General features: G+C 32.2%; 1 protein-coding gene across 1 annotated transcript in view; it reads left to right on the plus strand.

Annotated features, from left to right (window-relative positions):
- LOC132727535 (intraflagellar transport protein 140 homolog) overlaps window positions 1-13,507 on the plus strand; it is a 40,291-nt gene that overhangs the window by 4,089 nt on the left and 22,695 nt on the right. Inside the window, exons 2-7 of the mRNA XM_060713074.1 lie at window positions 8,374-8,561; window positions 9,132-9,353; window positions 9,672-9,802; window positions 10,674-10,819; window positions 12,358-12,533; window positions 12,891-12,979. Coding sequence (XP_060569057.1) covers window positions 8,418-8,561; window positions 9,132-9,353; window positions 9,672-9,802; window positions 10,674-10,819; window positions 12,358-12,533; window positions 12,891-12,979 — 908 coding nt within the window. The 5' untranslated portion in view covers window positions 8,374-8,417. The remainder of the gene's footprint in view (window positions 1-8,373; window positions 8,562-9,131; window positions 9,354-9,671; window positions 9,803-10,673; window positions 10,820-12,357; window positions 12,534-12,890; window positions 12,980-13,507) is intronic.

A 13,507-nucleotide genomic window follows, 5' to 3' on the forward strand; every position in this document is an offset into this window, starting at 1 on the left:
TGCTGCTCGCTTTACAAATCCTATAACAAGTAGAGAAAACTGATAGCGAAACAGCATGGATCCTGATCAGACTGCGCGGATGCACAGGCTGGTCTTGATCCATACTGGTTGCAAACCCATTATGTTGGTTTTGTCATGACGCTGCTCATATTGCATTTGCAATTACTTTTGTTAGGTTTTCCCAAATGCCAAACTTAATTAATACATTAAATGTGCCTTAAAGTTTTTTATAATAGCATGACTCAAAATATAGATACAGACATTGTTATACCCCCTAAAATTGTCCAATTCTATATGTAATGTAATACATAAGCATCTTTTTTGTTTTTTTTTGGTTTTTTTTTTTTTTTTTTTTTTTTTTTTTGGTGATAGTGGAGTAACCACCACTATTATCTGTTTCATTTTCTTACTTAATTATTTTTACATGCACATAGAACATGTAATGACCTTTCCGATGATATATATCACTTGGTATAGGTAATCCTATATATTAATATATTTAAAATAAAATGTGATGAAAAAACTAAAAACACCCCCTCACCCACAATAAAGTATTCCAATTTGTGAAACAAATGCGCATTACGCATGACAAAACCATGTTACTGGTGCTTATTGATAGTCTAACAATGAAAATGTTACAAAAATTGCCATTTTTTCTCCGGCAATTATGTAACAGTTGTCTGTAACATCCGTCCCTATCATCAGTATTAAATATATATGAGCTGCGTCACGACAAAATCAACATAGTGCGTTTGTGACCAGCATGGATACAGACCATCCTGCGGATCCCGCGCAGTCTGATCAGGATCCATGCTGTTTCGCTATCAATTTCTCTACTTGTAATAGGGTTTGTAAGCGAATAGCATGGAATCCTGATCCAGACTGCGCGGTCGCAAAGCCATTATGTTTGGTTTTTGTCATGACATCGGCTCATATGGTGCTTACTTAATATCACAAAGGGTTTTTACCCTAAATCTCCAAAGCAAACCGATATTATTTTTTTCTACTGAAAATTATTTACATAACATAGATTATATGTTACTCTAACCTTCAGTGGACCAACAATTTATCAACATAAATATTAAAGCTTAAATGAATTTCGGGACACATATATAGAGGATATTGAATGAGTGTAGTTTAATACTAAATTTATTGAAAGAGTTTGAATAAAATCATATTATGCGAGCCTCTGGCGAGCAATAATACTGTTTTTTATGCAATGAGTTCAATAAATTTAGAATTGAATCTACACAAATATAATATTCTATTTATCACATATACAAAATAAGAACAGTGAACAGTTAAATGAGTAATTCTACAATGACGCGCCCATAGTGTAACGCTATGTTTATATATAGCGCAAATGACGTCATGTCAAAGTATTATTAATATTACACAAGTGTAAAATATCGTTTTTTTTATTAAATGGCTTTATAACACCTCCCGCGCCGGGGGGTTTATGTGATAAAAATACTATATATATAAAATTTTTTTTTTTTAAGGAACTGAAGTGGACAGATGTAACAGGAAAATGAGCAAATGATGCTTTTTTTACAATAACACTAAAATTATCTTGTTCGATATGGAAGTAGTTAGCTTTGCAACTGTACATAGAAATATTTCACACTAAAATTAAATAGTCTAAGAATAATCATAACAGAATAATCTTATCAGGCTATATATTCACAGAAAACTATTAAAGTAGGATATATAGAATGTGTTGAAGTGACATTGTGGTTAAAATTAATCAATGGGTTAAAACATAGATTCTTTAAGATCATTCTTTTTACTTCAATAAAAAACAAATCATCTATCCCAGCCCCTCATAAAACAGTGGGATAAGGATCCTAACTATATACATACAGAAGGGCTGGCACATTATTGAAGTTAACAAGCTGTATATTGGGAGCTGTGTATTTTATATTGGGATGTGTGATATATTACAAACCAGTGGGGGTGCCAATATAGGGTGATATACTTCAAAACAGTGGGAGTGACTTTCTGTTAGAGAATGCCTATTAAGTAGGCTGTAGATCAATTAAGTCTAAGGATCTATTGAACATCATTTTTTATTGGCCAAATATATAGTCAATGAAAAAAAAAACAACCCAAAAAACAAATATATTTCACCACCCTGAATAAAGTATTTGTCTCCATATTCCAGCACATTTGTCATATCACTTGACCAATATAATTATTATATAAGAAATGGAAGAAGATCATAAGAAAAAAGGATTTTAAATATATGGTTATGACCCCAGTAATGAAAAAAAAGTGGATAATAAATTAAAATTTGTTTGTAAACAAAGTCCTAAACAAATATTTTTTGACTCTATAAATTTTAAGAATGATCAGCTGTCCATTTATACTGAAACATTAACATAGAGAACTATCAATACTGGGAAATAATGAACTTTATAAACACTGAATCATAATAAAATCTTCATATAATAATGTTACTGACATTTCACATAAATAAAAATAAAATTTTTCATCAATTGGTAGTAATAAATTACAACATTTTAAAAGCAGATCTGTAAATTTTTTATTTGTTGGTATTTACTATTTTAGTAAATAGAAATTCAAGCTTATGACAACTTATAATTTACTTCAGCCTGTATAAATATCTATTAAAAACATAAATCTGATTATATCACTATATATTGTTTTGTAATATATATATAGAAAGTTACTTGTCTGTATGATAATTTTCTTTAACACCAATGGTAATACATTATCTGGAAATAAAGAATCTTCCTTTCATTATCAATGTTCTTATTTAATTCAGAACAGTTCATTCAAAATTTCTATGCAACTTTTCATTTTGAAATACAAAAAGAAAGGAACTCCTTGAACAAGGAGCTTGATTCTATGTATTTTTGCTGAAATTTGTTCTATTTGTTTACATTAATTGAACATTTTGTACTATTTAAAGCAAATAAAGCTATTATCATTATATTAAAACCAAAATCCCAGGGACTATGAGATTTGAACACATCTAGTGTAACATTTCCCCCAAAAATGTAACAAACGCCTCCCTGCGGCGTGTAATTTCTGGGTTTTCTAACAAAAAATGATTAGAAAGTCATAGAATTTTTGATTTTTTTTTTTAGGAAATGTGTTTGCATATTTGATTTAAGAATGATTTGGTGTTTGTATCTTGTTTTAAGATTGACAATTTGCAGAATATTCATCCAAATAGTTATCCTTTCTGTGATATTTTAATAACTTTATTATTTGACATAGATAGTCCATTTACTGTGCAGAAGGGACAATTTGTTCAGCCAATATACACATTTTCAACATACATGTATATGAAAAAATGCGATCGATTCATAATGATATGTGTTTGTATATATATTCTTTTTTATATGTGCTTGTACATTTATATGTAAAGTCAGGATCTGTGTTCATGTATATAGATGTTTTTGATATGTGTTTAAGACTGGCTTTATTATTGATATGTGCTTGTATATAAATATGTATAACTGGCATTTTTGTCAGGGTATGTCTTTGTATATAGATGTTATGATGTGTGTTAGAGACCGGCTTCATATGTGATATGTGCTAAACATAAACATATCAAAGTCCTTTTCGCACCTGAGCAGTCCTTTAAGCGGTCCTGCAACTCATCGAAAGCATAAATTCTATCACAAAAATTATATTTTTTCTTTACAATAATACATTTTTGTCTCTATTAACTTACTACTATATATTATAAGAATGTTCTAGGAGGATTTGAAGGTCCTTTGTGCCTCCCTAGCAGTTGTTAGTGCACCTGAGCAGTCCTTAGCGGTCCGACAACTCTTCAAAAAACATGCATTTAATTACTAAAATGATATTTTTCTTAAAATTATACATTTTTTTGTCACTAAAACATACTACCATGAATTATAAGAATGCCCCAACAGTTATTTTAAGGTCCTTTGTGCCTCCCTAGGAAATATTTATAGGTCTTTTTTGCCTGCCTAGCAGTTCTTTTCGCACCTGAGCAGTCCTTAGCGGTCCTGCAACTCATCGAAAGCATAAAACTCTATCGCCAAATTATATTTTTTTTCTTACAATAATACATTTTTGTCTATTACTTACTACCATATATTATAAGAATGTTCTAGGAGGGATTTGAAGGTCCTTTGTGCCTCCCCTAGCAGTTGTTAGTGCACCTGAGCAGTCCTTAGCGGTCCGACAACTCTTCAAAAACATGAATTTTATCACTATAATGATATTTTTCCTTAAAATTATACTTTTTTTTATTACTAAACATACTACCATGTATTATAAGAATGCCCCTTACAGGTTTTTTAAGGTCCTTTGTGCCTCCTTAGGAAATATTTTAAGGTCCCTAGCAGACCTTTTCGCACCTGAGCAGTCCTTAGCGGTCCGGCAACTCATCGAAAGCATAAATTCTATCACCAAAATTATATTTTTTTCTTACAATAATACATTTTTTGTCTATTAACTTACTACTATATATTATAAGAATGTTCTAGGAGGGATTTGAAGGTCCTTTGTGCCTCCCTAGCAGTTGTTAGTGCACCTGAGCAGTCCTTAGCGGTCCGACAACTCTTCAAAAACATGAATTTTATCACTAAAATGATATTTTTTCTTTAAAATTATATACATTTTTTGTCACTAAACATACTACCATGAATTATAAGAATGCCCCAACAGTTATTTTAAGGTCCTTTGTGCCTCCCTAGGAAATATTTATAGGTCTTTGTGCCTGCCTAGCAGTCCTTTTCGCACCTGAGCAGTCCTTAGCGGTCCTGCAACTCATCGAAAGCATAAACTCTATCGCCAAAATTATATTTTTTCTTACAATAATACATTTTTTGTCTATTAACTTACTACCATATATTATAAGAATGTTCTAAGAGGGATTTGAAAGTCCTTTGTGCCTCCTAGCAGTTGTTAGTGCACCTGAGCAGTCCTTAGCGGTCCGACAACTCTTCAAAAACATGAATTTTATCACTAAAATGATATTTTTTCTTAAAATTATACATTTTTTGTCACTAAACATACTACCATGAATTAAAAGAATGCCCCAACAGTTATTTTAAGGTCCTTTGTGCCTCCTTAGGAAGTATTTATAGGTCTTTGTGCCTGCCTAGCAATCCTTTTCGCACCCGAGCAGTCCTTAGCGGTCCGGCAACTCATCGAAAGCATAAATTCTATCACCAAAATTATATTTTTTCTTACAATAATACATTTTTGTCTATTTACTTACTACCAGATAGTATAAGAATGTTCTAGGAGGGATTTGAAGGTCCTTTGTGCCTCCCTAGCAGTTGTTAGTGCACCTGAGCAGTCCTTAGCGGTCGGACAACTCTTCAAAAACATGAATTTTATCACTATAATGATATTTTTTCTTTAAATAATACATTTTTTGTCACTAAACATACTACCATGAATTATAAGAATGCCCTAGGAGGTATTTTAAGGTCCTTTGTGCCTCCCTAGCAGTCTTTTGTGTATCTGAGCAGTCCTTAGCGGTCCGACAACTCATAAAATTTTCACCAAAATCATATTTTTTCTTAAAATTATAATTTTTTTTTCACTAAAGATAATACCATGTAATATAAGAATGGCCTAGGAGGTATTTTAAGGTCCTTTGTGCCTCTTTAGTTGTCCTTTGTGGCTCCTTAGCAGTCCTTAGCAGTCCTTAGCGGTCCTTAGCAGTCCTTAGCAGTGTTTAGTAGGACCCGGTGCAAACTATGTCTAAAATTTGTGTCATATTTTACTTTGTACCAAATGTGGAACAAGAGAATTGAGTGTTTTTGATTATTTGTATATATCTTTAGGGCGCACATCTAGTTTATAGATCTGTGGAAGTAAATATTTCCTCTTAATGCAAGTTAATTAGGGTGTGGATCATCGGATAAGTGACGACCGATCCGATCAACACTTACGATTCACAGATTGAACCACGAATCTTTTGTTATCAAGACACCCATAAAAACATAAAAGTTAGTTCTAAAACCATGTTTTTTTCTTAAACAATACTTAACATTAAATATATATGCAAATATAAACTAGGTTTATGTTTTTATTTCTTGCATGAGTGTCTTACAAGTTTGTTGTACTACCAATATATGTTAGTTCGCAGTGGCATGTTTTACAAACTTTTTTTTTCTCTCTCAATTCAATTGAAATACCAAAGTATTTCCAAAAATTGGAAGTATTTTGCTGGTGGAATTTTAGAGTGTAGGACAAAAAGCCCCCCCATCTAAAAATGACATGGTGGACAAAAAGCCCCCCCCCCCCCCATTAAATTTACACACAGGACAAAAGTCCCCCATCAAAAATACAGGTAGGACAAAAAACCCGCCCCCCCCCATTCCATCAAACAAAAGCCCCCCTAAGGTTTATAGACCAGACTGATTACTATCTTTTTTTCTCATGCCCAGTGTTCAGGAACTTGGGTTATACTTAAAATAAATCTAAAAGAGTATGCGCCTTTCACTTTTATTTCCTTGATAAGCGTTGATAAGCGATTCTCTGAAAATATTCATTTACATTTGTACTGTACAATATATAATAAACATAAAAAACATTCATATCATCAATAACTTATATACAAATTACACAATAAATCAAATTAGAACTTTTGTACCTTTAAATTAAAATCCTTGTAAATTATCTTTTAAAACAATTGCATTTATTTGTTAAAATAAACATACCGATTTGACTTGTCTCAATACATCAAGTTGCAGATATAAACTGAAGAGATTCTCAATAACAATAGTTTGATGGACTGGGGGGGGGCTTTTGTCCTACCTGTATTTTTGATGGGGGGGGGAGGCTTTTGTCCACCTTGTCATTTTTAGATGGGGGGCTTTTGTCCGTATCCTGGAATTTTATATAGGCGGGACTCCTTTTCAGCCATTGTTGCATACAGGATATGTAACGTCACACTGAAGTAATTAGGGCTGCAACGATACACCAAATGTTCAATTTGATACAAATTTGATTTTAGACATCCTGATTCTATTTTTTTTCGATTTGATTCATTTCTGATTACTAATTTATCTTTGGTATATAATTCTACTTGTCTGCTTCAACAGTGAGTGTCGGTTTGCATTTCTGTTGTTATATAACTATAATATAAACTTATTTGACTTTATAATTATGTTTATGAAAATAAAAAGCTCTTGTCTATTTGGAAAATAATTTTAATCACGCAAATAATCAGTAATCTAAGTAACATGACAATCACAAATACCTTCTGCTGACTAGGAAATTAACAAAATATGTTTAGTAAATTATAATGAACACAGTTTCACAGGCTTGTCAGAACTGATATTCACTTTCGCTTTCATTTCTGTCAATTTTAACTGATCAGCAGGTAAGTTAATACAAATTTTTTTGCTGAACTTGAACTAGGATTGTCATGCTTACTAAATAAGTCTACATTGTGTTTCCGTTTCATATGTTGCATTAAATTAGACGTACTGTTGGAAACGATACCTCCGTAAAGCATAATTAGCAATTATTTTATACAAATCTTTGCGTTACCGAAACCCAAAGTGATCCCTACTCTTTGATTTTAATTTTTTGGGTGGAATTTTTAGTTTTATTTTATCAACATTGATGTTGGTAGCCATTTTGACTCGTTTGCCGAAAATACAACATTATGCGCTCTCTGATTGGATGAAAGAGTATTAATTGACCAATAGTATGTAACATGATAAAGCGCGAAAGGGAAAGACTAAAACTCTCACTTTTTCCGTGTTTAATTTTGGGTGGGGAATCAAATCGAAATTGTAACAGTTGGTATCGGAAATCGAATCGGCGCTCATTAAACTGGTTTTCCATGCATCGAAAGGTATTGTTGCACCTCTAGAAGTAACTATTTACTTGAGTGTTATTAAAATGTAACCGTCTTCAATTCATGTCACGTTATTATAAATATATAAAGCGACTAAAGATATTTATTATTGTTAAAACATAAAGTGTTCAATAAAGATAAAGTGATTCCATTTCCGAAACTAATTATAAATGACTTCCTAGCTCAGCATCATGGTACTTGTTTGTTTACTTTTTGTCTTTAATCGGCAAATTAATTTAGGAAACGTTGCATGATCCATACTCAAATTGTTTGTGTTTTTTGTGGACTTTAAGTGTGTGAGAAACATTGATAAACAAATAAGATCGCGATCCATGATCTCTTGACTGACCAATATTTGTACTCTATTTTTCTTTTTGAATCGTGATTATCCGAGTACTCGGACACTCGCCCCAGCCCTAATTTAAAGTTAATGGTGATTTAAAGCAGACACATTAATTCACCATGTAGAGTTCAATTTGGCAGTACACACTACACAAACATAAAAAAATGTCTTGTCAAATGAAATAAGATTTATTTATTTTCAGATTGAATTCCAAGGTTGATTTATAAAAGTACTTTAAAACTAATAATGGCGGTCTATTTTGACCACCGCCTGGATACAGAGCGCTCTGGGATCAACACAGATGTATCATGGTTCAGTGGAAATCCTATGCTTGCTGTGACATCATATAGTGATGAAACAGGAGGAGCCGTCAACCTTTTCCTTGATGAGGTAATGCTTGTTTTAAATTGTGTAATACATATAAATATAAGTTTTCTTACCATACCTGCGTACATGTATATCATGTCATAATGCTCGCCACTGTCTTGTCTGTTTAACAGAGGAATATCAGAATACTGTTATAAGCATGATTATAAGTATTCATAAAGTAGTGGCGGTATCCCACTCACCCTACTGTGTGAAGGTTTTTTCATGCAATTTCATATCACCAAAGATATTTTTTTATATAAGAAAAAATTCAAGTCAATCACAGTCAAAAAAGTCAAGATTTTTTTGTTTGAGACCTATTCACTGTTTTGTTGTTTTTTAATTTTATACATATTTTCATAGTTTTTATTGTGGTCAACTCTTGCATTGATTCTTGCCAAGTTATTTGTCTTTGTAATTGTATACCAAAAAAGATTTTTGCATTATCCTGACTTTGTTTTACTATCAAAATCTGATTTAAGTCAACTGTCAAGCATAGAGTCAGTCTGATACATGTATCTCTTGTTGAAAATTTGAGTTACAAGAGATATGATTGGACAGCAGATTTTTTAACAAACTGCTTTGTTTTATTAGGGAGAGAGATTACTGAATGTTAAGTTACAAAGAAGCTGCCAGGTAACATCATCGTCATGGCACCCAACAAAAAAGATAATTGCTGTTGGCTTTGAGAATGGTGAATTACTGATATGGAATGCTGTAGACTGTGAGTTATTTGAAGGTTTACCTCTACATAAACATGCTATAACAGTACTTCACTGGAGCTCCAATGGATCAAGGTTAATCTCTGGTGACAAGGTATGTTTCTTATAACTTTTATGATGCATAGTAAATTGATTTATGTTTCAATTTTAGTCAAGTTTTTAAGTTTCTCATAGTGACATACAGTATCAGTCAAGATGTGCTGTTTTTAAGTTTTGTTCGGTGATTTTTTAATTTTTTAATTGTACATTTTATATCAATATAATTCAAGGCCCTTTCTTGGACTAAACATTAACTGTGTCATATTACGACTCGGGGAAAGGGTTTTAAAGCTCTAATTTAAAGCTGTCACTGACTGTTATGAAAGTGTGTAAGTGATAATTGTTAACATAATGAAGAATTTTGAATTTACAGTCAGGTGTTGTTATGGTATGGAAGTCTGATGGTAAAGGGAGGTTACAACAGAATCCTCTACATCAACATCATTGTCAAGAACCACTGTCACAGATCATCTTTAAACCTCAACCACCACCGGATCCTTCCACGTATGTTATAGAAGACATTTTTGTTTGTTTGATAAAAGATGAATGTCTGGTCTCCATTGATTGATTAACATCCTTTAATGTTGGTTTTTTCCCCCATGAGATTTAACATTTGATCTTGTATAAATGTTAATAATGATGGTGACTTGGTGAGTAAAGAAGTCATCTGTATATTATTTAGGCTTTAGATTATTTAAATATTCAAAAATATAGACCAGTTGGCTTTAAAACTTCAAATTTGTGCAATTGTCTACCTTTCTAAGCTTCCTATTCCAATGCAAGACTTTAACATTTAAAAAGATAAAAGTTATACAGTATGCATGGAGTCAATGTCTTAGTGCCTGTTCGAATAATCAAGGTTTTCCTTATCAACAGATTTGCGATCCATATCATCATTGAAATGCTTATAAAATGGGTTGTATTTATTAAAGCTTGTACTTAAAAAATATCCCCATTGACCCTTGGCCTAATCAGTTATTTTCATTGGCACATCTGTTCCCTCAGGTGAAAATGAAAACCCATGAATGATATGATAGCTGTTTAGATTATTTATTATTGGCCAATGTCTAGACTAGTGTTCAAACTTTAGTATAGACTTACATGTAGGTTGAATCTGTTACCAGCAATATTGGTCTAGATTTGATGTAAGGGAGATGGATATGGTACCTGTTGTCTTTTTTTTAAATAATTATTTTCTATCTAGGTTTGGATTTAGTTATTTGCATGCTTCATTGCTAAAATTTTAAAGAAGTACAAAAATTGAGCCTGCCAGATTGCACATATGCAGGATGGCTTGGCTCTATATTGGTGACATAGGTTAATCATTTTAGGTTCTAGCAGGGTGAGGGTTAAGTTCAAACTGTTGATGTTTCAGGGATATCAATCAGCTGGCAAAGGCAGCTGTGAGAGGAGATGAATCTGCACTTGATATGTTTAACTGGAAGAAGGGAAAATCGGCGGGCAAGGACCCACTATTTAGTTCACAGGAAGCCCTCTCTTTCTTTATTGGTGGAGCTAGTGGTGAGTCAGTAGTTTTATTTAAAGTAACATTTATTCATATGACATTAAGGGAATTTAAAAAGCTAATCTTGATTGATAAATTTTAAGTGATATACAATACATCACAGCTATTGCAAAAAATAAATAAGAAATTTACTTTTTGTGCAGATACAAATGTGAGTGTCTGGCTCAAGTGACAGTCAAAAGTCTTACATTTTTGTGTACCTGCAGCTGAGTTTTGATTTTTTCTTGCATATTACTTCTCTTTAAAGTTGAGAAAGAAATATAAAAAAGTAATATTTTTATTCAGCACTTTTTTGTAGTATGTAGATTTATAGTAGGGCTGGGAACGAATAAGGAATTTGATGTTCGAATATTCGTTTTCCATATTCGAATATATTCGAATATTCGTTTTTTACAACATTTGTTCCAATATTTCACTTTGACGTATATGTATCCGAAATTGATTGCGTCGAATACTATACTACTTTAATATGCTTGCAATAATCGACGATTAAAAATACCTTCATTACTACGTCAGCTTTTTTTTAAATTTTATATATTGTTATTCGACATTAATGTTTACAATTTGAAATAAATTCATAATATGATTGCCTTTTGTTCAGTTAATCCTATTTGTCTTATTGACGGGAGGTAACTCGTGTGACTTGATTGACAGTTATATGAATCATCGTAACCTCTTAAGCCCCAATAACAAATAATTATATTGAAACTTAACTTGTATTATTTTTTATATTAATTTATAATTTTAGATAAGATTTGAATATTCTTAAAATAAATATAGCTATAACGCAGTAAATATCACACGGAGTGTAATATCTACGGAATAAATATATTCTGACGGAATATAGACACTTCCCATGCTTTCATAACCGCCCATTAATGCGTGCCTATTTATTCTTCTCCACAAAATTTAAGACATTGATTAATAGGAAAGATTATAGCACAAAAAACAATAAATAAGATAATTAAAATCGGGAAAAAATCTAAACTGTTAAACAGGTAAATTGCAAAGTGTGAAACGGAGCCCTTTTGATCAACTAGACCACACAGTTTTCACAGTTAATTGGCGATAATCGTTGACACGTGTCATACAAACGTGTGAACACCTTTTCAAATACAGGTCAAAGGTTTTATTTACGATATTAATTGAATTTGAAAGTAATATCAAGTTATATTTTTCGAATATTCGCATTCGTTTTTCAATGTTCGAATATTCGGTAGTGTTTCGAATATTCGAATATTCGAATATAATTCCCGGCCCTAATTTATAGTCATTCATGATAACAATGAAATGACATCATTCAAAGGATGTGACTCGTATAACACTGGAACGCATTTTCCAGTACTGGTGCAAACACTTGAAAAAATTCAATCTGACAAAGAAAGTATTTTGATTTAAGATGACAATTTACAGAATTTGAAATACTGTTGGAAAAGGCGTAAAATGAAACAAACAAACAAACAAACAATTTACAGAATTGTTGCAAACACTAGAAAATCGTGTGTGGTTTTATAAGAAAATGTTATGATTTAAGGTGGTGTATACTTTGTGAGTGAGGGTGGGCAGTGTAGCCAGGCATTTAAAGCAGACGGTCCTATATTGAAACTACTGTATTATGAGGAGAAGAACATACTGATTACAGTGACAGAAGGTTTATCATTGTTCCAGCATGCTGTAATGCCGGAAGGTGACACAAAGGAAATGATGAAGGTAAATGTTTATATACTGTCAAATCAGTGCTATAGATTATTTTTCAATAAACATTAAGCTTTTTCTGAGGTCCTGTACTAATTTTAGAGGTTATATGACAATCCCAAAGTTTTACTCTTTAGTCATTGCAATATTTCGTGTTTTTAACAGTTAACTCATTTTCTTCAAAAATTGCTGGGTTTCATTGTTATAATTATTAACAGACTTTTTTTTGTTTAGTTAAAAAAAAAACCTGTGAAGTAAATGTTTCATAGCCACATGATATTTATCCCAGTTGTATGTTACAAGATAATTTTCAGTTTACTTTATAAATGCTTTATGTGTTATACCTTACGCAGGGTGGTCTCTTTCTTTAAGGTAAAATTAAGTGGAAGGGGAGACAAGCCTGTGATTGACTGGGCGGGGAAAGGAATATTAGCTACATCTACTGGTGAAGGAGTTATCAGGTATTGTATTAGGCATATATAATACAGAATTCAAGAATGTTTGCTCCAGAGATTCATTTGCTCTAAATACAATTTCTGATGTATTAATGTAAACAAAATTACAGATCATTATTATATGTCTGTAAGTTTTAAGTCATTTTGGTGAATGAAATTCAAACATGCATATGAATTGTTCTGTATTCCACACTGTATTGCTCATAATTTTTCCTAAATGTGCATTGATTTTGTATTCATAAGCCAGTCACAACCCTATGTGAATAACCTGCTGCATAATGTTTTCATTAAAAAAAGTTCCTGTGTATTTGTTTAGAGTTCACAGGGCGAGTAAGAGTACAATTTTACACTAAAGGTGAACTGTAATACATTCCCTCAGAAAAGCACCCATATGTGCTTGTGGTGTTGGAAGTTTTTTTTCACTCAGGATAAAGGCACTAAGCCACATTGAATTTACCAGAGCACGGTTCAGCCACCGCATCGTTCTTGGGCAGGCTGTCAAGCAGTTTACCAGTACTAGTTGCCTTCTCTTTC

Source organism: Ruditapes philippinarum, unplaced genomic scaffold (assembly GCF_026571515.1).
Source record: "Ruditapes philippinarum isolate M1 unplaced genomic scaffold, ASM2657151v2 ctg2117_1_1_1_1, whole genome shotgun sequence".
Lineage (NCBI taxonomy): Eukaryota > Metazoa > Mollusca > Bivalvia > Venerida > Veneridae > Ruditapes > Ruditapes philippinarum.